At 50.1% G+C, this 22378-nt stretch overlaps 1 protein-coding gene and 1 non-coding gene across 3 annotated transcripts; both read right to left on the bottom strand.

Moving 5' to 3' along the window:
* Positions 1 to 122: 122 nt before the first annotated feature.
* On the bottom strand, positions 123 to 22262 carry SLA2 (Src like adaptor 2). 2 transcript variants are annotated; one of them, XM_027620694.2, is made up of 8 exons: positions 21947 to 22262; positions 18971 to 19104; positions 14645 to 14744; positions 14223 to 14309; positions 12344 to 12447; positions 2440 to 2589; positions 1467 to 1599; positions 123 to 1051 (listed from the first exon to the last, which is right to left on the bottom strand). In XM_027620694.2, the coding sequence occupies exons 2-8, from the start codon at positions 19059 to 19061 to the stop codon at positions 886 to 888; spliced, it is 831 nt and encodes a 276-aa protein (XP_027476495.1). In that variant the 5' UTR covers positions 19062 to 19104; positions 21947 to 22262; the 3' UTR covers positions 123 to 885. The 2 variants fall into 2 exon arrangements, with proteins under 2 accessions (XP_027476495.1, XP_027476496.1); XM_027620695.2 differs by having other exon boundaries at positions 908 to 1051; positions 1467 to 1567.
* On the bottom strand, positions 9463 to 9535 carry TRNAR-CCU. Its single transcript has one exon. It is a non-coding gene; the product is annotated as a tRNA-Arg (tRNA).
* Positions 22263 to 22378: the final 116 nt, after the last annotated feature.

The following is a 22378-nucleotide window of genomic DNA, read 5'->3' on the forward strand; positions in this document are numbered from 1 at the left end:
TTAAAGCCTTTCCCACATCACCTCTAGCCTCAGAACCCTGCCCTCCACCCTCATCCTCCTCTCCTGTCCCTGCTCCTTTAGTAGCTCCAGCCAGGCCTCTCTTCCTTAATGGGCAGCAGGGAAATCAGGGGCTGGAGTTGGTGTAGGCTGTGGCCTTGGCTTTGTGGAGAGAGGCTTACTGACTTCTGATGCCCCTGCCAGGTGCTGAGAGACATGTGTGCTAGACCTAGAAGGTGCCATTTTGTGTTTGGCCACAAGATGGCAAGGCCACTGTAGCCAGGAAAGCTTAGGCAGGTTCAAATGATAAGCTACAAAATGAAATAGAGATCTTGGAGCTAGGACTGTCCAGAGAAGAGGTTTGATGGGGCTGTTTGAGAACATTGACTGTCAGAGGTCCCCTTGCTCTGGGGGGCCAGGTGGAGGCTGGACATTCCGGTTCTGTTGCTGTGGGAAGACATCCATCCCTTTGCTTTCCTGTCCCTTCTAGGCCACACAGTCCTACCTTCTGAAGTATGGTATTCTGAGTGAGACTTGTAGATTTTCTTTAAATGTTTTTTTTTTTTTTTTCTTCTTGATGCTAGTGGTTGTTTCTACCTAGTGGGTGGAACTGTGGGGGTGTAGAAGGGGACACAATGGGCAGGGGAGGAAGATGGTTCTGGAAATCCCAAACTCAGGTCAAATTGTGTCAAACCCCAGAGGCCTAGTCTCTTTAGAGCCCTGTCCCTGTTCTCAGCTGGTGTGTACTTGAACTAGAGGTTGCAGGTGGGTTCATGGCATTGGGAGAGGGTTAAGTGACTTCTTAGGGCTGAGACAGGAAGGAGCAAAGGATACAAGTGGGACCCTGAATTTGCCTCTGGAGTGCTCAGGCTGAGCTGAGCTGGGGGTCTAGGTGCTGCAGCGTTGTATTCCCTTTTGGCCTCTGCTTTGGGCCATGGCATCATCCAGGGAGCTGTCATCAGTCAGGCTGATGTAGGAGCTGATGGCCTCCCGGAGCCCCTCGCTGAGGAGAGGGGACTCCCCTAAGGCAGGTGCTTCAGAGAACAGGAGGGAGCTGTGGAGAGGGGAAGAGAGTTGGGTCACGGAGCCTCATCTTCCTCCCTGCTCTCACCACAGTTCAAGTTCACACCACCTGAAAACTCCCACTGGCTCCCCGTTCTCTGTCAGATAAAACCCCAGCTTGACTTTTCCATTCAGGACTGGTGCTTTCTGTTCTACCCCATCTTGTCTGACCTTCCATCCTGGCCATCTTGGCCATCTGGGCATGCCCTCTATTCACTCCGTCTTTCTCCTTCCTGCCAGTCCCCCTACAGTCCTGCTGAGCCTGGCTTGGTCTCTACGAGGTCAGTTAGTACTCACTGGCTCGCCAGTGTCCCCAAAGGTGACAGGCTCATTTGGGGTTGTGGGTTCCCAGGGGTGGGTCCTTCTTTCTCCTTTGTTCTCCCTTCATGTTTCAGGGGTCCCCTTACCTGTCCAGCTCTTTCCAATTGAGTGGTGCCCTCTGCACAGTCACAGGTAGGGGTATGGACTCGCCAGGGAGTGGGCCAGCCTTGCGCAGGGCACAGGGTTCCTTGAGGAGGCAGCAGATGTCATCTGCCAACTCTGAGAAAGAGACCTAGATCCTTGACATGGCTGACTCCAGCCCTACTTTCCCCTCTAACAACCCCCACCTTCACCCTGACAGTTTTCCCCATTTGCCAGGTGGAGGCATGGTCAAAAAGAATGATGGGGGCACCTGGCTGGCTCAGTTGGTAGAGACTCATGATCTCAGGGTTGTGAGTTCAGGCTCCACTTTGGGTGTAGAGATTACATTTTAAAAAAAGTGACAGGGCACAAGCCTCAAGCTGTTGATCTAGGGGCTGAGATGCAATCAGAGCATTCTAGGCTAGGTTTTGAAAATTTAATTTGCTGTGGTTTTGGGTAGTTTGATGGACCTCTTTGAGTGCCAGTTTCTGGTTAGGAAAGTGCTTTAGGAAGAAGAAAGCTAGAAAATACTTCATCTCTACATGTTCTGTCAGTATCTACTGCATGGACCCACCCTCTAGGAAACACCTGATCAGTTTCCCAGGAGTGGTCTTTCCTTTCTGCCCCTTTGACACTGCCCTCCTGGCTGCGTGCTCCAGTCCCTATAACAGGACAGGCACCAGGAAGTGCTGAGTCAACTGAATTGCACAACAGCAACAGCTCTGGGCCTAGGTCCTGTGGAGAGAACTGTGCCTGCCATTGAGGTCTTGGACTCAGAACCACATGGGAGATCTATGTGGCTCTGTCAGGGCATGAGATGAAGACAGCTCCCGGCCTATGTTCTTAGCACAGGGACTGGCATGGAGATGGAGAGATCCTTCCTCTGCCTGTCTGGATATTCTCCAGCAGGTAAAGTGTCTAAGGGCACAACTGTCTGCCCCCCAGACCCCACATCCCAGTCTCATGGAAAGGCCGTACCAGAATAGTGATCCACTAGGGCCTGGAGTGAAGGGAAGGTGAGGCGTGGTGAGATATACAGCCAGCCGTTATCAAGGCACTGGATCCTGTAGTGTCTGATCCGGTCCCACGATGCAGGGCGGCTAAGGCGGACTGACAGGGAGTAACAACCTGAGGAGGAAAGCGTTTGGGGCAGGACTGAGGCCCTCCTGGGACCCATCCCAACCCAAGCTGGGAGAAGAAAGCTGAGATGGCTACTGGGCCCGGACCGAAGGCAAGTGGACAGGAGAGGGAAGAAGACTTGCTCTCTTGGCCATAAATGACCACACATTCTTAACTGACAGGGCTCTTGGGAGGATGAAATGAGATCATTCACACCGTGCACAGCACAGGGGTGGGCACAGTTTACATGAATGTTAAGTGTGGCTATTATAGACTCAAGTGGGCAGAAGTGTTAGAATGTGAAAACATGTCAGTAGATGTCAGCAAGGATGTGCTGGTGGAAAGATAAATTAGTACCTCTCCCTCTGCCCCTCGCTGTGCGCTGCCTCTCTCTCTCGCTCTCTCAAATAAATCTTAAAAATAGTTACTGGAGCGCCTGGGTGGCTCAGTTGAGTGTCTTCGGCTCAGGTCATGATCATGGAGTTATGGGATCAAGCCCCACACTGGGCTCCCTGCTCGGCAGGGAGTCTGTTTCTTTCTCTCCCTCTGCCCCTGCTCCTTCTCTCCCTCAATCTCTCTTTCTCTCAAAAAAATAAAATCTTAAAAAAAATAGTTATGTTCTTTGACCACAACAGAATAAAATTATAAATTAACAAAATATCTGGAAAATCCCCAAATACTTGGGAATAACCCAGAAGTCAAAGAAGAAATCACAAGAAAAATTAGCAAATATTTTTAAAGATTTTTATTTATTTGAGAGAGAGGGAGAGAGAGAGCATGAGCAGGCAGGAGGGGCAGAAGGAGAAGCAGGCTCCCCTCCTAGCAGGGAGCCCAACTTGGGACTTGATCCCAGGACCCCGGGACCACGACCCGAGCCAAAGCCAGACTCAACCGACTGAGCCACCCAGGTGCCCATTAGCAAATATTTTTAACCTTTTTTTTTTTTTTTTTGAGAGAGAGTGCACAAGCAGGAAGGGAGAGGGAGAAGCAGGCTCCCTGAGGAGCAGGGAGCCTAACATGGGGCTCAAATCCAGGACCCTGGGATCATGACCTGAGCCGAAGGCAGACGCTTAGCCAACTGAGCCACCCAGGCGCCCTGTTTTTCTTAAGGAAGCTCTACACCCTGATATTGGTAATTTATTGCCTTTTTTTCCCCTTAATCGGTTTAGTTTGAGGTTTGTCATATTTTTAAGTAATTTCTGTGCCCAACGTGGGGCTTGAACTGAGTAGTCTGAGATAAAGAGTCACATGCTCTACCAACTGAGCCAGCCAGACACCCTTTTTTTTTTTTTAAGATTATTTTGGGGAGGGGGAGGGGAGAGTCTGCCTTCGGCTCAGGAGCCCTGCGTTGGGCTCCCTGCTTAGCGGGGAGCCTGCTTCTCCCTCTCCCTCTGCTGCTCTTCCTGTTTATGCTCTCTCACTCTCTCTGTCAAATAAATAAAATCTTTAAAAAAAATGGAACATCAATATAATTCTTATATAAATAGAATAAAGGAGAAAAAACATGATCACCTGAAGAAATGTAGAAAAATCATTTGACAAAATTCAGTACTTACCCTGATAAAAAAACCACCACCACAAAACTACAAACAGAAAGTAATAGTTTCCTATTGCTGCTATAACAAATTACCACAAATTCAGTGGCTTAATCTGAAATGGGTTTCACTGAACTAAAATCAAGGTGTCAGCAGGATTTGTTTCTTCTGCAAGCTCTAGAGAATAATCTATTTTTTGCTTTTCCAGTTCCTAGAAGCCACCTGCATCCCCTAGCTCATGGCTCTTTCTCCATCTTTTTTTTTTTTTTTTAAAGATTTTATTTATTTATTTGAGAAAGAGAGAGCACATGAGAGGGGGGAGGGTCAGAGGGAGAAGCAGACTCCCAGACTCGATCCAGGGACTCCAGGATCATGACCTGAGCTGAAGGCAGTCGCTTAACCAACTGAGCCACCCAGGCGCCCTCTTTCTCCATCTTTAAAGCCAGCAGCATAACATGCATTTCCAATCTCTTTCAAACTCTGATCCTGCTGCCTCTGTCTTATAAAGACCCTTGTAATTTCATTGGGCTCATCTGAATAATCCATGACAATCTCCCCATCTCAAAATCCTCAACTTAGTCAAATCTACAAACTCCCTTTTGCAATGTAAGGTAATAATATTCACAAGTTCCAGAGATTAGGACCTGGACATCTTTGCAGGGGCTATTATTCTGCCTACCACAGAAGACTACTTTCAACCTGATATAGAGTATCTGTGAAACATCTATAGGTAATACCATACTTAATAAAGACTGAATTTTTCTTCCTAACATTGGGAACAAAGCAAGAACATTCTCACCACTTTATTCATTGTACTAGAGGTCCTAGGCAGTACAATAAGGCAAGAAAAGGGGTGAATTCCTGAAATAAGCCCTGAAGGCCAACCAACCCAGCTGAACTAAGTAACCAAGTCCCTATATCCTCTGCATGGTTCTCCAGCCACCTCATGCTGCTCACTGTCACCACAGTTACTAAAACTGGGGAGGGTGGCTACACTGAGTATCTAGCTGGTAGACTCAGGGATAATAAGCTCATCAACTCCATGTGGGGTTGACAACCCCACTGGAGACAGGTCACCTACCAATGCCATCTGTGACTGGCCTTGGGCTGGTATCCCACGTTCCTTCTCACTGCATGTTCCAGCCAGTCCCAAATACCTACTGCTCTCTCCCAGTTGCAGGACATCTACACTTTAACTCAGACTTCCTGGGGTCAGAGCCCACACACAGCCACATGCTAGAACACCCCTGTTGCCCCATGCTCACTAGCTGTGTCTCCAGGCACATTATTTGACCTCGCAAATCTGTTTCCTCATCTGTAAAGGGGTATAACAATTCTCCCAGTCTCATCAGATCAGCACAAGGTTTCAAGTGGTGAAGCAGGGAAAGCATTTAGCGGTGTCTGGCATGTAGCAAGCACCCAATAACCTGTATCAGGCCTATGCTCCTTTGCTCACACTGTTCCTTTTGTAGGGAACACCCTTCCACCTGAGTAACCACCAGTCTTCCCTTTACAACTCAGTTCTGCTCAGACAACTTCCTTCCAGAACACCTTCCCTGCTGCGGAGAAGCCCCAGCCCTAAGCTTGCCCAGGCAGCAGTACTTCTGTGGCACCAAGAGTCCTGCTCTGCCATTGCCTGTCCCTCAGCCCAAAACACATATAACCAACCATGAGCCTGCTGAAGGATGGTTCTGATGTATCCTTCCTCCATCTGCCCACTTCAGAAACCTGCAGCACTATGCATCTGTCACTGAACTCGAACCCTGGCGTCAGGCTCACTGCTTCCCTCCTCTCCTACCTCACATACAGCCTGACAGCAAACCCTACTGGCTACATTCAGAACATACTCAGAATCCAACCACTTCTCACCTGGGCAGAGCCTGCAACAACCTCCCAGGTGGCTTCCCGCTTCTTCATCACCCCACCCCCAAATCCTCTCTTTGCAGGAGGGATGGGTTTATATCACTCCCACCACAGAGTGAGAACCTAAGTCCCCACCCTGGAAACACCCTGCATGACCTGGCTCCCAATGACCTTGCATTGCTGACTCCCAGCACACCTGCCCCTGCTGAGGATGCATCTACCACAGGGCCTCTGTATACCTGCACACGTCCCATGACCCTGTTCCTCTTATGCTGCTTTCTTGTTTCTAGGTGGCACTTACCAAGATCAGACACTTCAGTATTTATGTGTTCATTGTCCATTTTGCCAACTGGTTTGTGGGCAGGGATTTTGCTTTTTATATCGTTGAATCCCCACTGCTTAGAACAATAGTTGGCACAGAGTCACCACACAATATCCATTTGTTGAATGAATGAATGAATGAATGAATCTTTGGGATAAATGCTGGATGGAGCCATGATTACAGGCAACTTGGAGGAGTGTTTTGCCACTATTTGCATGCCTTCCACTGTCTGTGAACACGTGGTATTGGGGGAAAGTCTACCCCAGCTCTTCATCCTTTCCCTTCCCCTCAGTGTCCATTCATGCACTCATTCACTCATTCATTTACTCAGTATACATCCCTTGAGCACTGACTACATGCCCTGCACAAGGCCCCACATGGTAAACAGATCTTCGTACTCTGGGAAGGAAGTGCTGTCCTGCCAGCACTTCCCACAGCTGGAATTTTCCTTTATGGTTCCCATTTCAAATACTAGTTCTTGTGCTCTTAGACCACATATCCTAGTTTTTTTTTTTCTTTTAAGAACTAAATTTACAGTAGCTACAGAAGTGGTCTAAGAGCAAATGGTGGCAAATAGCCTGGGGAAATAACATTGAAATGGGTCATGAAGGGTGAGTATGAGTTCACCGAGTAGAAAATGGAGGATAGGGCTTTCCAAGGCTGAGGGAGGAATGTGTGCAAGAATGCAGCAGTGGAAAGAGCAAGGTGGTTTTATTCATAAATGTTCTCCTGGGCAGTGGGCCAGAAGAGAGGCTGTGGGAAGGAATAGTAGGAGCTGTGGCTGGGTGCAGGGGCTGGAGGGAGACCCACTGGGAAAAAAGGCATGGAAGGTACAATGTCCTGGATTCCAGGAAGCTCTAGCTCCATAGCCAACGTCACATCTTGGCCTGCAGGAGCCTCTGGGGTCAGGCACCATGTTTTCCCTGGTGTTCTGATGATGATACCAGGAGGTGGGGTGGGGTCCACAGTGGTATGAGGGATCAGATTGGAAGCTGTGGGTGGGAGGTGGGCCTAGCAGGACCCTCCTGACCTTCCTCTGCTAAGGCCTCTGAGAAGCTGATTGCCTCGGGAATGCTGCACCTTGGACCTTACACTATCTGCAGCCTGAGGACAAGAACAATGACTTAGCAGGCCTGACTCAGAAGAAATGCTCAACAAATGCTTCCCAGCTGACAAAATGGACAGAAGTGAATCCCTCCGTGGTAGGAAGCATGGCTTGATCGTCATCTTCCTTAAAGCGCCCACCAAAGAACAGAGACACAGTAGGACAGCAGGGAGGTGGCCCTGGTGCTCACCTTTAGAGCAGTCCTGGGACCTCCACAAAGTCATCAGTGCCCCTTCACAGACCAAGGTTTGGGGCCTGACTCAGGCTCTGCCATGACTTCCCCCAGGCTTAGGACATAAATAGGTATCCCAGAGGGACCCTAGGGAAGATGGAGAGGTCTTCCCCTCCCCAGGTGACTCTGAGTACTGTTCTTGTGAGCTCACAGGCCCCAGGCCTTCCTCCTCGGTCCACACACAGACTCAAATTCCCCTGCAGAATTCCCTTCCCAGAGGTATATTTGGACCTTGATGCAAAGAAAAGTTGATGCATTGTGCAACTGGAAAAACATTATCTCTTACTACTTAATTCTGGTTCCCCTAGAATGGAACTGTGTTTTCAAACTTAAAAGAACATAAGAAGCATCCAGAGACCTTGTGAAGGAAGCAGATTTCTGACCCGGAGCCCAGTAAATAGATTTGGAAGAGGCCCAAGAGTTTTTCTCTGACAATTCTTGTACACTAAAGTCCGAGAACTAGTGTTCTATGATGTTACTCAGGCCCCATAGAGCTGCAGTGCCATTTTTTTTTTTTTTTAATGTAGATTCCACACCCAGAGTGGAGCCCAACATGAGGCTTGAACTCATGACCCTGAGATCAAGACCTGAGCTGGGATCAAGAGTCAGATGTTTAACCAACTAAGCCACTCAGGTGCCACCAAACATTTTTTGGCTGCAAACCACAGTATGAAATTTTACACTGTGACCTAGGACACACTTAAAATCACCTAAATCAGGGGCACCTGGGTAATTCAGTCAGTTAAGCAGCCAACTCTTGATTTTGGCTCAGGTCACGATCTCGGGGTCCTGGATCAAGACCTGTGTTGGGCTCTGTGCTCAGGGGGCAGTCTGAGGATTCTCTCTCTCTCTCCCCCTCTCCAGGGTTGTGAGATCGAGCCACTTGTCGGGCTCTGCTTGAGATTCTTTTCCTCCCCTTCTGCACCTCCCCCTGCTCATGCTCTTGCTCTTTCTCTAAAATACACAAGATCTTAAAAAACAAAACTCATTGTTAAAATAAATATAATTTTTAAAAAATTACCTAAAACAAAAATAGGATGAAACAATATTTTTCCCAACCCCAGTGATGCACCTTGATGTGATCTGCACTTCAAACACTCCCTGGTGCAGATCCACTAAATGAAGGGGTCTCAACCTTCACTGCATATCAGAATCACCAAGGGGGCTTTTATATCTTCTAGGGCCAAAGCCACACCCCTGACCAATTAAATCAGAAACTCAGGGGCACCTGGGTGGCTCAGCCGGTTAAGCATCTGACTCTTGGTCTCGGCTCAGGTCTTGATCTCAGGGTTGTGGGTTGGAGCCCCATGAGGTTTGTAGGTTCAAGCCCCAAAAACCCTGGGAGTTGGGTACAGGCATCAGTAATTTATAAAGCTCCTCAGATGAGTCCAACTTGAAGCCAAGGTCTAGATCAGCATTTTTAAAAATATTTTTTTAAAGATTTTTTTTTTAAAGATTTTATTTATTTATTTGACAGAGAGAGACACAGTGAGAGAGGGAACACGAGCAGGGGGAGTGGGAGAGGGAGAAGCAGGCTTCCCATGGAGCAGGGAGCCGGACATGGGGCTCGATCCCAGGACCCCAGGATCATGACCTGAGCCAAAGGCAGACGCTTAACGACTGAGCCACCCAGGCACCCCAAAGATTTTATTTATTTATTCGAGTGAGAGAGAATGAGAGATAGCACGAGAGGGAAGAGTGTCGGAGGGAGAAGCAGACTCCCTGCCGAGCAGGGAGCCCAATGTGGGACTTGATCCTGGGACGCCAGGATCATGACCTGAGCCGAAGGCAGTCGCTTAACCAACTGAGCCACCCAGGTAATCTCTGCCCAATGTGGGGCTCAAACTCACGACCCTGAGATCAGGAGTCACATGCTCTACCAACTGAGCCAGCCAGGCGCCCCCTAGATCAGTGGTTCTTTTTCTTTAATTATTACTATTATTATTATTTATTTATTTGCGAGAAAGAGAGCAGGGGGAGGGGCAGAGGGAGAGAGAGACTCAAGCAGACTCTGCACTGAACACAGAGCTGGACACAGGGTCAATCTCACGACCCTGAGATCATGACCTGAACCAAAACCTTGACAGCCAGGTACCCCAAGATCAGTGGTTCTTAAAGTGTAGTCCCTAGCATTACCTGTGAGCTTGTTGGAAATGTAAATTCTCAGGCCCTGCCCAAGACCCACCAAATAAGAAATATGGGTGTGTGGCCAGTTCTTTGTTTTAAGCCCTCTAGGTGATTATGATGGCCACCCAGATTTGAGAGCCACTGCTCTATAACCACTGAACTAAACTGATTTCTTGGAACACAAATGGGTTTTAACCTGCAGCTTGACAAATACTGTCCTAAAGAAAAGACTCAGATGAAAGATTAGAAATTAGTACTGGGGAAACTTCTGCCTTTCCTGCAGAACTGACAAATCTCTTCCTTTTTGTTTTTGAAGATTTTTATTTATTTATTTGACAGAGAGAGAGAGACAGTGAGAGAGGGAACACAAGCAGGGGGAGTCGGGGAGGGAGAAGCAGACTTCCCACGGAGCAAGGAGCCCGATGCGGGGCTCGATCCCAGGACCCTGGGATCATGACCTGAGCCGAAGGCAGACGCTTAACGACTGAGCCACCCAGGTGCCCCAAATCTCTTCCTTTTGTGATGAGAGCTGCATTCTGATCTACCCCCTTTTGGGGTTGGCTATGGTGAAGCTCAGAGTCATATCTAACCTTAATCCCAGAAATCATGTGTATGTTTATGGATCTTTAATATATATTTTTAAAGATTTTATTTATTTATTTGACAGAGAGAGACACAGCGAGAGAGGGAACACAAGTAGGGGGAGTGGGAGAGGGAGAAGCAGGCTCCTGGATGAGCAGGGAGCCCGATGCAGGGCTCCATCCCAGGACCCTGGGATCATGACCTGAGCTGAAGGCAGACACTTAACAACTGAGCCACCCAGGCGCCCCTATATTTTTAAAGATTTTATTTATTTATTTGACAGAGAGAGACACAGAGAGGGAACACAAGCAGGGGGAGAAGGAGAAGCAAGCTTCCCGTGGAGCAGGGAGCCCGATGCGGGGCTCGATCCCAGGACCCTGGGATCATGACCTGAGCCGAAGGCAGACGTTTAACGACTGAGCCACCCAGGAGCCCCTTTAATATTTTTTTAAAGATTTTACTTATTTGAGAGATTGGGAATGCACATGAGCACAAGCAGGCAAGGGGGCAGAGGGAGAGGGAGAAACAGACTCACTGCTGAGCAGGGAGCCCAATGCCGGGCTTGATCCCGGGACTCTGGGATCATGACCTAAGCGGAAGACAGACGCTTAACCAACTGAGCCACCCAGGTTCCCCTGTTTATGGATCTTTAAAGATCATTATCTGCTTTTTCCTATATTTCCCAGCCAGTTCCTCAAGTATATGTGCCTTCTTAGGAAGGAGCAGTAAGTGCTGGTCACTATGCAGTGTGGCTAAAACAGGCCAGAGAAGGGGTGGGGAGGGGGGCAGCTGAGCACAGAGCACTTACTGTGGCTTCTCAAGCTCACTAGGGCCTGGTTTGCAGCACTCCTGCCCCAATCAGCTCCAGTGCTGTGGTTTCCTGTTTGCAGCCTATACTCAGGCCAGCCTCAAGCCCCAGCCAGCCTCTGGGTGTAACGGGGGATGGTAATGCTGTCCAGAAAGTAGCAGGAGGGGCTGGGGAGAGGTCAACCCAGCGAGTTTCTGAAGGAAGGGGAGGAGAGGCAAAGATGTGCTGCAGGGGGCCCTGGGAGGGAGACTGAGAGCAAAGGACCCTGACAACCCACTATGGTTGGTTAAATTAGGGCAAGCACAGGAGGCCTGTCCTCATTCCTGAGTCTCTCCACCCTAGTCTACCACTGAGTTTGCAATTCCACCATTGTGACACATGGGCCTTTCTTGGGTGTCTGAAGTGAGGAGGACCTCGGCTGGGTTTGAATCCCAGCTTCATAGCTATGTCTACCCAGGCAAATCGTTTCTCCTCCCTAAGCCTCAGTTTCCTCATTTGTAAAATGGGGACAGTGGAACTACAATCCTTCAAACTTCAAACAGGGTTGTTTGAAGACACTTAAAGGGCCTACCATAAACATCAGTGTCGCCACTCTTTCAACGTCCTTCTCTGCCCCCACTGTGAGGGTCTCAGGGCAGCAACTCAGAGGGAGGCAGGGGCATCAGAGACAGATTCTATCAGCTTTGTTTTATACCTGAGGTGGGAGAAGGCCCATAGGAATGTGCAATGTGACATGTCCCCACCCCTCTTCAGCCTTTGTTTCTCCATCTTCCTCATCTGTACAGTAGAAAGAAGATCAAGGCTGACTTCTAATGAGTTTTCTGGTTTTGACTGGCTGGTGGCCCAGAACACAGAGACCTCGTGAACTTGACAACTTTTTACCAAGAGATCAGGACTGTGTTGTGTTTTGGGGAGGGAGGAATCATTGCTGGTCAGGGCAGGGAAATCCTGTGACTATACCCTATTACAAGACCCAGTGGCCAAAGTGTAGGCTGAGCCTGGATCCCCACTGTGGGCCATTCACACCCACTTTTAGAAATGGGCTTTCATGGCAGCAACATGGTGGTCAATCAGCCAAACTGTCTGACTCCAAGGCCAGGCACTCCAGCCCTTCACTTTTGACCTCCTACCTATACCCCCAAGTCACCTCTTGGCATTTGAGGGACAAGCCAGGGCTCAGCTTACCCACCTTTCCTGGTCTGGCTCTCCCGGATGAGGAAGGCCCCTCCAGAGTTTCCAGGCAGCAACAGCAGTTCTTCAGCTTTCTCCCGGCTCAGGCCCTCATACAGCCACCTGTGGGAGGGACAGAGAGAGGTCAACCTGGGCATGGGTGAGCCAAGACTCTACTCAAACCCCTCCTCCCTCTCTGGGCCTCAGAGTTCCATCTGTACCTTGGTCTTTAAGGGCCCCCCAGCTTTGTCTCGGTCCTGGTTCCAGAGGCCGCAGAGGACAACCTCATGTGGTCAGCCCCAGCCTTTTGTGCCTGGAGACCTCATTCCCAAGTGTGGCCAGGAGGCTGGGGGAAGGTGGGGTGATCACAGACTCCTATCACTGCCCAGCTCCTCTAGCACCCCTATGCTAGCCACTCACCTTTCCGAGAATTGCCTATGTGTGTGTGTGTTTAATTGTAGTAAATATTTTCTTTGAACATTTTAAAGTTTAACTTTGCAGCCAAAAGGCATGCGGGTGAACATGTATTCATTAGCAATGAAATCTAACTCCCATTGGAGCTTATTTGTGGGTAGAAATGTTGGAACTAGAATGTTCAAGACATTCTAAAATCTTGGAAATAATCATGCAAGATATCGATCACCGTATGTGCCTCCCAAAGCACAGATCTTCATGACCTATTCCTTGGGGCCTCTCACTGCTGGATTTTTTATTACCCTGGCCCCCTATTTTCCTTTCTCCTTTCACTTAATCCTTCACCTATATGTCCATGAAGGACTTAACTGCAATGGAAAGTTCAGGGTGGTTTTGCAGGAATTTTTTTGGCTTACTAGTCCATCAGCCTTCTAATGTCCCCGGAGTCATGTCTTATGGTCCCCAGGAAAACCTACAGAAGCCAACTTGATGGAAATGGCTGCCTCCCTGTCATTGTGTGAAATTCCACAGTCAAATCCAGAGTCAGGGTTGAGTCCATTTCAAGGAGATAAATCAGAGAAGCTGTGACCCGCTTGGTGCCAGCAGCAAACTTAGCCTAGTTTTATAGTAAATAAGTCATTCATATGACTTACAAACATGGAGGAAGCAGACGGAGTGGCAAGGGAAGGGGACTCTTAGAGGTGGCCAGTGTCTCCTTGGCTGAAACTTCAGTGCCACACTGGGGATGCAAAACCTCTGGCCAGCAGGGCCAGGCCAGCCGGCAACACATGGGTGCCAACAACCTCTATGCAAGCTGATTCTGCGAGGTGTCCGCACGTCTTGGGAGCCCTGCACTACTTTCACCAGAGCCAGACATCCTGCGCACCTCAGAGAAGGAAGGCCACCCAGTGCCAGAGTCGTACTTTCTCTCAGAACAGAAGAGCGGCCAGCAGAGCACACACAGCGTACCTCCTGACTCTGTGTTATGCGGTTTAATCCCACCGAAAGGCAGTTCCCTTCCTTTCTCTCTCATGACATAGAATTTGCTCTGGAGTTGGTTTCCTTTGTCACTCATTCGTGGCGAGCGATGGCATCCCCCGTGTCCTGCCCACTGTGAGGCCCCTCTTAGAAGGGCAGACTTGCCAAGATATGGGGCGCCACCCCTCCATTTTCTTGCCTCAGGACATTTAGGACACGTATGCAGCTGCTCCCTTTCAGCATTCTCCTCCACTGACTCCCGGACACCCTCCAAAGCCCAGAGGACATCTCTGTGGGGCCTTCCTGAGCCCCCTCTTCTGGGCTCCTGAGTTTCGCAGGCCGACCTGAGAGCTCAGGCTAGCTGTTCACTCTTCCTGAGGGCAGGGCCCAGGCCTGATTCTCCCCTGTCCCGTTTTGCTCAGCACAGGACTGGCCATAAAGAACCACGCTCATGGGAAGAGAAAGCAGGAAGTTACCCTAAGGCAGGGCCTGGGGTGTGAACTCACCTGTGGGAGATTTTGGCCACATGACTGCTGGGGATGCTGTATTCTGTGCCTGAAACTTCTGACATCACCGTCCACCAGTCTCCATCTCTGGGGAGAGAAAGGAGAGGGGAACTGCTCATTTAGGATTCCTAAGGACCTGGCAGGCTGGCTCCTTCCGCCTGCACCGGCCAGTGCTGCTACCTCCTGGGCAGGAAACGGCACGATTCAGGGCCCCCTGCAAGGCCCTGCCTATCCAAGCCTTCTCCCTACAGCTGTGTCAGGCTTCCTAAATCCCACGATTAGGGCCACGTGTGAGCTCAGCGCCAAAGGCTATGCTCTTTACTCCTGGAGGGAGGGGCCCCTTCTCTCATGAGTGCATCTTCAGGTGCCAGGGGGAGGAAGCAGAATTCCCCACCCTTCCCCCCCATTAGGACAGGACTTACTCAGAGATGATGGTCAACGGATCCCCCAGTCTCAGTGACAGCTCTGTGTGCTCGCCGACCGGGAAACTGCCCAGGGCCACGGCTGTGGCCCTGCTTCTCTCTGGAGGGAGGGACAGAGATGGTCACCCTCTTGGCTAGTCTTCTCTCCACATGTGAAGTCTAGTGGAGTCTGGGCTTTCTACCATCAACCCCTCCATGAACACCCTGGGGAGCATGTCTGCTGGGATTCCAGGAGGGCTACTCTGGAATCTGAAGCTTTTCCAGTGGCCTCTGCAGAGCCCTACAGATGCCCAGACATCTTTTGGGGTCATTCAGGGAAAGGGTTGGTGTGGCAAGAGGAGTGGGGCTTGGGGCGCCTGGGTGGCTCAGTTGGTTAAGTGACTGCCTTCGGCTCAGGTCATGATCCTGGAGTCCTGGGATCGAGTCCCACATCGGGCTCCCTGCTCGGCGGGGAGTCTGCTTCTCCCTCTGACCCTCCCCACCTCATGGTCTCTCTATCTCATTCTCTCTCTCAAATAAATAAATAAAATCTTAAAAAAAAAAAAGGAGTGGGGCTCCTGGCTACAATCGCTTTTTATATGGAGATGTTCAAGATCTTGATAAAAGGATTCTGCTGCTCAGCAAACTTAAAAACTATAGCTCTAAGCAGGTATCAGCACAGATCTCGGAGCTCAGTTTCTAGAAGGCAGTTTCTGGAAGTTCTAATGATGTGGGTACCGAATGGACTAACCTTTAGGGCTGAGGTCCGGGGTACGCATGGGAAGAAGAGGGCTGGGAAGGGCCAGTGACATCACAGATGTGGACAGGCTTTGTAACTCTAGAGTGCCATGCATGTGGGTAGCATGGCTCTCTCGTGGCTTTTGTCCAGAACGACAGGTATAGGTCCGTGCTGCCCCAAGAAAAGGTGGGGTCCCAGGGGCCCACTGTGCCAGGCCTGGCTCAGAGCAGACACCCAACAGGTACATGTGGCCCAGTCAAGTGTCCTGTCCTGGCCACATGCCTGCCATCCTTTACTGAGCAACTGCTGAGTGTCAGGGCCTGACTGGGTGTGTCACTCTGGCCCTCACAAGCCCCTGAGGTAGTCCTCTCTGGTCAGCCCCATCACACAGCGAGGCAACTGAGGTGAGACAGGGCACTGTGCCAGGAGTGGCTCCTATGCCATTCCCTATCCCTCTGCCCATGGGGCACTGTTGGGGTGGGTGACCATTGTGGCTACTCATGGGCCCAGGTTGGGGGGGACTTGGCTAGACAGCAGTAGCACCTCTCCAAAAAGCCCCAGGTCCTGGGATGCTGACATTCAGAGAGGGAGTCACGGAGCCAGAGGATGCCAAGCTTCCCCTCTCCCCCACACCATCACACCAGGATTGGTCCCAAGGACATGGCGGCCATGAGGACAATTTGAGGTTGGATGGTAGGTGGCAAGCAGCTCCCTCAGCACAGGATGCTCATGCCCTCATCTACCTCAGGGATCAGCCCACCTAGCCTAGCTAGACCTCCTGATACCTGTCTGGGCCTTCTCATCCTAAAAAACCTGCCCTCCGTAGGCTGCTGAGATCCACTTCACCCACATCCCAGTGCCCCTCCCTCTCCTTCCTCTTCATCCCTTTTCAGTAGGGGTCTCTGAAACACAGGGAAAAGAGACACACTTGTCAGCACATCAGTGCATCGAGCTATGAAAAGCAGTCAAGGTCAGCATGAAAAGTTTATGTCTCATAGATGCTCCTGCAGGAGCCAAGGCCTCAGAGGGTTCTGTGATACCCTCTAGACAGATGTTCCCAGAGATAGGGGAGAGAGAGCAGATGGACAGACAAGGCCCAAGGGGTTGGGGCATCGATGGGGCAGACCCGGAGCTGGACACTGTGTGGTATAAGGGCCTATATTCCAGGTGGACATGGGAAGAATGAGGCTGTGATCCTGGAAAGGGACTGGTTCCTATGTGTCCTCCCAGACACATGTGCAGATCTACATGGTGACCCTGGACTGGAGCTCCTCAGAGCCGTCAGCAGCACAGGGCCTGGCCATCCCACAGTGCCGGGAAATGCCTGATGCCTGAATAAACAATGCAAGCAAGTCTTGTGGAAAGCATCCTCCAACAAGGGTGAAACCAAGTGGCCTGGAAGGACCCCTTCCCCTCCTGGAACCACCCCTTCCCTTCCTGGAAGCCCTGGCATTGTGCCCCTGGTTGCCACTGGGCTGCATATGCTGTCCCTGATTGACCCATCTGCCTGGCCGACTCGCCTGCACATTTCACGCCCTAGATAAAACGTCCCTTCCTTGGTGAAGCCTTCCTGATGAGTCCCTCAGCATACACTCTTAATCAGAGTCCCTTAAAATGCACTGTCACCAAAATTGAACATTGTAACAGAGCCTGTATCTGGGGCTTGACTGTCCCTGAAGGCAAGGACTGTGCCTATCTTGTCCATTGCTATGTCCCCCTGGTCCTGGCACAAGGCCTGGTATGGGGTAGAGCCTTAGTATATTTTGGATGGATGCAAGGCTGATAGAAAAATGACTCATGGAAGGGGCTGCCCCAAATCTGTGTTCCTGCTGGGCTCAGGGGTTGACATACCAAGAGACAGGCCCTTCCTTCCCCCTGCAGACCCTGTCAGAGAGGGAAACGCAGTTCCCCTCAGGTCTCACAGGCAGGGAGAGCCCCCAGAGCACTCTGGCCATGACTCAGAGCAGTCTTGGGGCCGCAGCCTGTTGCTAGATTCAGAGGAAATAAGGGGGAGGTCTGTGTGGTTTCCAGGTCTCTTCCTGCAGGGCCTGGTGGGCCCCCGGCTCCCGGCAGACTGAGTGACTAAAAGGAGGCAGCTGCTTCCCCACCAAGAGAATGACAGTGCCCAGGGTGTTAATGCCTGTGGGAGGCTGGCATTAGAGAGAGGAATGTATTAGGGGCAGGGCCGAGGTAGGCGAGGAGGCCCCAGCCATTGCAGGGGAGTTTCCAGACTGGGGAGAGCTTCTGCCCAAACACAGACATCCAGATATTTGGCTCTACAGTCTCCTGGTTCTGTTTAAGTGTGTGTCCATGTCCTTCCTCCTAAAAGTGCTGCTTGGTTTAGAGTGATTTGTTATCTGTGATGGTTAATTTTGTGTGTCAACATGGCTAGCCCACAGGACCCAGATACTGGGTCAAACACCAGTCTAGAAGTCTAGATGTTGCTGTGAAGATGTTTTTTAAGATGAGATAACAATTTAAGTCAGTAGACTTTGAATAAAGCTAATTACCCTCCATAATGTGGGTGGGCCTCATCCAGTCAGTGGAAGATCTTAAGAGAAAAAGACTGAGGTCCTGCAAGGAAGAGGGATTTCCAGACTTGACTCTGGAATTCTGCAGCATTAACTCTTCCTTGGGCCTCTGGCCTGCCAGCCTACCCAGCAGATTTTAGCCTTGCCAACCCCCACAGTTGCATGAACCAATTTCTTAAAATAAATTCTGTGTCTACACACACACACACACACACCCATGTACACATACCCTATTGGTTCTGTTTCTCCAGAGAACCCTGATGAATACATCATCAAAACCCCAAATCAGGATATGATTTGAGAAAGGATTTGTGGGTTGTTTGGGGGAACAACAAACAAACTGGGCCTATAGTTTCGATATCAAAATAATAGAATTTCTAGGATATTTTGATTTTCTCATTGTCTTAAAAACTGGCATTTTTTAGTGAGGACTATCTTGAAAATCACAGTTGTAGGCTCAGCATAGGCATTATAGGTCCCAATTTTTTCCAACTGCCATAGTTCTAATTTGGCTTCCAGTATTTCACAGGATAAGAAGACATACTTTGGAGCCACACTATCCAGTAGAACTTTCTATGATGAAGGAAATGTTCTATAACTGTGCTGTCCAATAGGTAGCTACTAGCCACATATGGCTACTGAGCACTCAAAATGCGGCTGGTGTGACTGAGGAGCTACAAATTTAACTTAATTTCATTTTAATGAATTTTACTTTGAATTTAAATGGCCACAGATGGCTAGAGGCTATTATAACGGACAGCACAGCTTTGGAGAGCTACCGAACTGGGGTTGGTCTTAAGAGTTGCCAGCTCAATTTCCTAATAAACTGAGGAGGAGGGAAGCCCTCCTGGTCAGCACCTGTCACTCTCCCACATTTTCTAGCTTATCAGTGTTCTGACTGCTGAAATGTAAGCTCCTCCAGAGGAGGGACCCTGCCTGTATGGTTCACGGGGAAGGGCCTGGAATATAGCAGGCGCTCATTGAAACTTGAAGCTGTGCTGGAGTGGCTGGTCAGGAAGGCTCACAGAGGCAGCAATGTCTGGGGCCGTGAAGCCTTACTGTGTCTGGGAAGCCTACCTGCTTGCATGGGCACAGGGCCCGGTTCTTGGACAGAGGGGCTCGAGCTTGAGCTTGGCTGGGTTTTCCCTCTGCTGGGCTGACCTCCCATCGTTCCTCAGCAGAACACTCAGAAGTACATGGCCAAGAGAAATCTGAAAGAGATGCTGCAATGGACACAGAGGCTCTGGTCCCCAGACACCCTCTCCCTCCCCAGCTCAGCCCTGCTGACAAGAGGGAATGATCCCCTTCCCAGCAGGACTAGGCTCCAGCCCCTCCACCAGACTCTGGAGGCTCTCTTCTCTGAAGCTGGACCCTGTTTCCGCTGGTGGGTCTACTTTTCCACGCTGCAGCCATGCTCTGTTCTTTGTTTCTGGGCCTTTACCTGTGTGGGGCCCCTTCCACTGGCTGGACAGCCCTTTCCCCTGGGGGCCTGTCTGGATCCCACCCTTCCCTGGGAAGATTTCTCTGAACCCCCCAGCCATCATTCCTATAATCTACTCAGAACCATTTCCTGACCTGGGATCACACTGGCAGGGGACAATGAGAGGATCCATGACTAGGGTTAGAGGTGGGCAAGGGGGATCTGAGGAGGCTTGGGAGCTGGTGTCCTTACAAGCTAAGGTGACACTGAGCACACTGTTATCGGTGTCACAGGGCAAAGTAAGATGACTGGGAGACTGTACACCACAGTGATGACTTGCAAGGCTTTGGAGGGATTGGCTGTCGAGCCACTTCCCTGCTCTTTGCCTCCATTTCCTCATCTGAAAAATGGGGATACCAATACCCAACATTTGGGTCCAAAAGATAAGGCACGTGAGAAGCTTGGTCAGGGCACATTTTTTCTTTATTGTGCTCTGAATGTCGCTTCACTAGAGGCCACTCCTGGGAGACTTGCCCTTTTTTCTTTTTCTCAGCTCTCTGTTGCATGCCTTCCCAAGGTTGTGGTTGCTTTTGTTTTTTTTAAGATTTTATTTTGTAATCTCTACACCCAACATAGGGCTCGAACTCACAACCCTGAGATCCAGAGTCACATGCTCTACTGACTGAGCCAGCGTGCCCGCCTTCCCAAGTTTTAATTATTCATTTATTAGAGTGTTTACTTGTTTAATTTGCCATTATTCCATAGCTCAATGAGGACAAAGACCTATTTTTGTTTGCCTGTTTCCTCAACAATTCATGAGGCACCTGGCCCATAAAAGGCACTCAACACACATTAACTGAATGGACAAAGTGATTATTAGCTCTTTGGACAGGTGTCTTATCCTTAAAATAATTTTAATTTCCAGAGTAATGATAATTTTTTCAAACATTTTATTAAAGTGTTTCAGGGAGGTGGTTTCATTCTTTCAGATGGTTTCATCCTTTTCATGGAGACGAGGAATAATTATACCAGCTTGGTTCCCTGGAGGAGCTTACAGAATGGCACAGGGACATAGCAGGCTCTGGCCTTGCCTTTGAACCTTCACCATGCATGGGTAAGGATGGGTTTCTGTCATTATCATGGAGAGTTCTGTACTCATAGGGATGGAGCTCCTTAATACAAAACGGGCCCATCTTTAGGAAATGGCTCCTGGCAGCCACTTCCTGCTCAGACTTTAGGATCCTGAAGCCTTGGCAGGCCAAGACAGTATTGCTGCTTCCTTAGGAGATTTCTAATGCCCTCACTGCTAGGGCTCCCCTTCACATTAGGTTTTCAACATCCCTGCTGCTCCCCAGCCTTTCCTTTCCCCTGGGGTATCAGATACAAGCTCTATGCTTAACTGTGCAGACATGAGTCCAGAAAACATCAGGGAGAGATCTCTCCTGGGTAGCATGAGTGATTCATTCAGACCAACCAGCCTCCAGCTGTGTGACCTCCTCACACAAAGCACATAGCCTCTGTCTCGTCTTTGAATTGGGGATAGTACCAACTCCACTGGGCTGTGGGGAAAATTCGGGGAGCTGACATAGAGTGGGTGCTCAGTAAAGGTTAGTTTCCTTCCCCTCCTTCAGCAAGACAAAGTCACCACAATCACCAACTGCACTAAACCCAAAGACTTCTTCCTATAGCAGGTGGAGCTGGGAGATGGACCCAAGAGAGGTAGGAGAGCCACACTCAGGCTGGAAGCATCCCCCTTCCCTGACCTCTGCCAGCTCCCTTCACCTGTCCTGGTCAGGGCCAGGCAGCTTCCTGGGGTGAAATGAAGACCACGGGGCATGCAGGCCTGGGAGGTTGTGTTGGTCAAAACTTTAGAAAGAATCTAATTATTAATTGCACACGTATTTGAACAATTTACTGTGTGCCAGGCACTTTCTTGGGGGCCCAGGCTAGTGGGTAGAAGGAAAGAGTAAAGGCCGCTGAGACCAGCACACTGCCTGCTGTTTTTTGATCTTTTCACTGTATCCTGTGAGAGCCTGGCAGCTTTGAAACCCATTCACATACAATGATCAGGGCTCAGAGAGGGCAACCTCGTGCTCACTCTCACGCAGCTGGTTAGTGCAGAGCTGGGTCTACAAATCCACGTCTTTTGTGTTTTTGTGCTTCTGAAGCTATTTTTTAGAGGTGAAAGTAAGAGCGATGAATTTGGATTGAGCTAAAGGGAGACCTCTCTCTCAACTGAGAAACATCACCCTTCTGAGAAGAACTGTAGACTCTAAGCCGAAAATGCCTTCAGAGATTATAATTCAGACTCCTCTCATTCACTGATGTTGGAAGGCTGGAGCCCAGAGGGGGCCCCAAAGTCCCACAAGCATGCTGGTGACCGAGATGGGACCAGAACAGGCATGAAGACAAGCTGGCAGGCATAATGTAATTCTTGGGGTGGGGGGGCAAAGGCGGAATGGGGGAGCCTGGGTTCCTTCGGGGACCCTCAAAACTACCCCCTTACATTGTCAACAGAACAACTTATTTTCCTGGAACTTGTCCCCCCACTGTAAGCCCACTCCCACCCTCTGAGGGGACCATCCTTCCTCACAGTCCCGGGGCCATCAGAAAACAAAAGCAAATGTACTTACTTGGTTTCCTGTCATCAAAGCTTGGGGCGGGGGCTCAGCTTAGATGCATGCTTTGGCTGGAGAGGTTAGGGCTTTGGAAGGCCCTTCGGAACATCTGCCGAAGTCCTTCGTCCTAGGACACCCAGAATCCTCTCAGCCTGGGAGACTCTTCAGCGAGATGTTCTTGGTATCCCTTTGTGTGGCTCTGCATCTGCTGTGGTCAGCAGTTTGTAGACCTGGGATGGGACAGGGGACTGGTGCTTCTTAGGGACCCCCCCACCCTGGACAGCCCTCCCAAGCACAGCCAGTCCAGGGAAGAAGGCCCAGGGCTCTTTGAGCTTTGTCATAGGGTCCTTGGGGCTCCCAGCTAACATCTGCAGCCTCTGTGGTTCTCACAACCACCCATTTCCTCTGACGGCATCACAGACCATCAAGGAGCCACCTTCCCCAAGT

The sequence above is a fragment of the Zalophus californianus genome, chromosome 8 (assembly GCF_009762305.2).
Source record: "Zalophus californianus isolate mZalCal1 chromosome 8, mZalCal1.pri.v2, whole genome shotgun sequence".
NCBI classification, from domain to species: domain Eukaryota; kingdom Metazoa; phylum Chordata; class Mammalia; order Carnivora; family Otariidae; genus Zalophus; species Zalophus californianus.

Bases quoted from the DNA above. Each gene is read 5' to 3' on its own strand.
- SLA2 (XM_027620694.2), bottom strand. From the start codon at position 19,061: ATGGGAGGTCAGCCCAGCAGAGGGAAAACCCAGCCAAGCTCAAGCTCG. The intron at 14,310-14,644 runs GTAAGTCCTGTC...TTCTCTCCCCAG, and splicing joins CCGTTGACCATCATCTCTGA to AGATGGAGACTGGTGGACGG. The intron at 1,600-2,439 runs GTACGGCCTTTC...TCTCTTTCTCAG, and splicing joins CCTAGTGGATCACTATTCTG to AGTTGGCAGATGACATCTGC.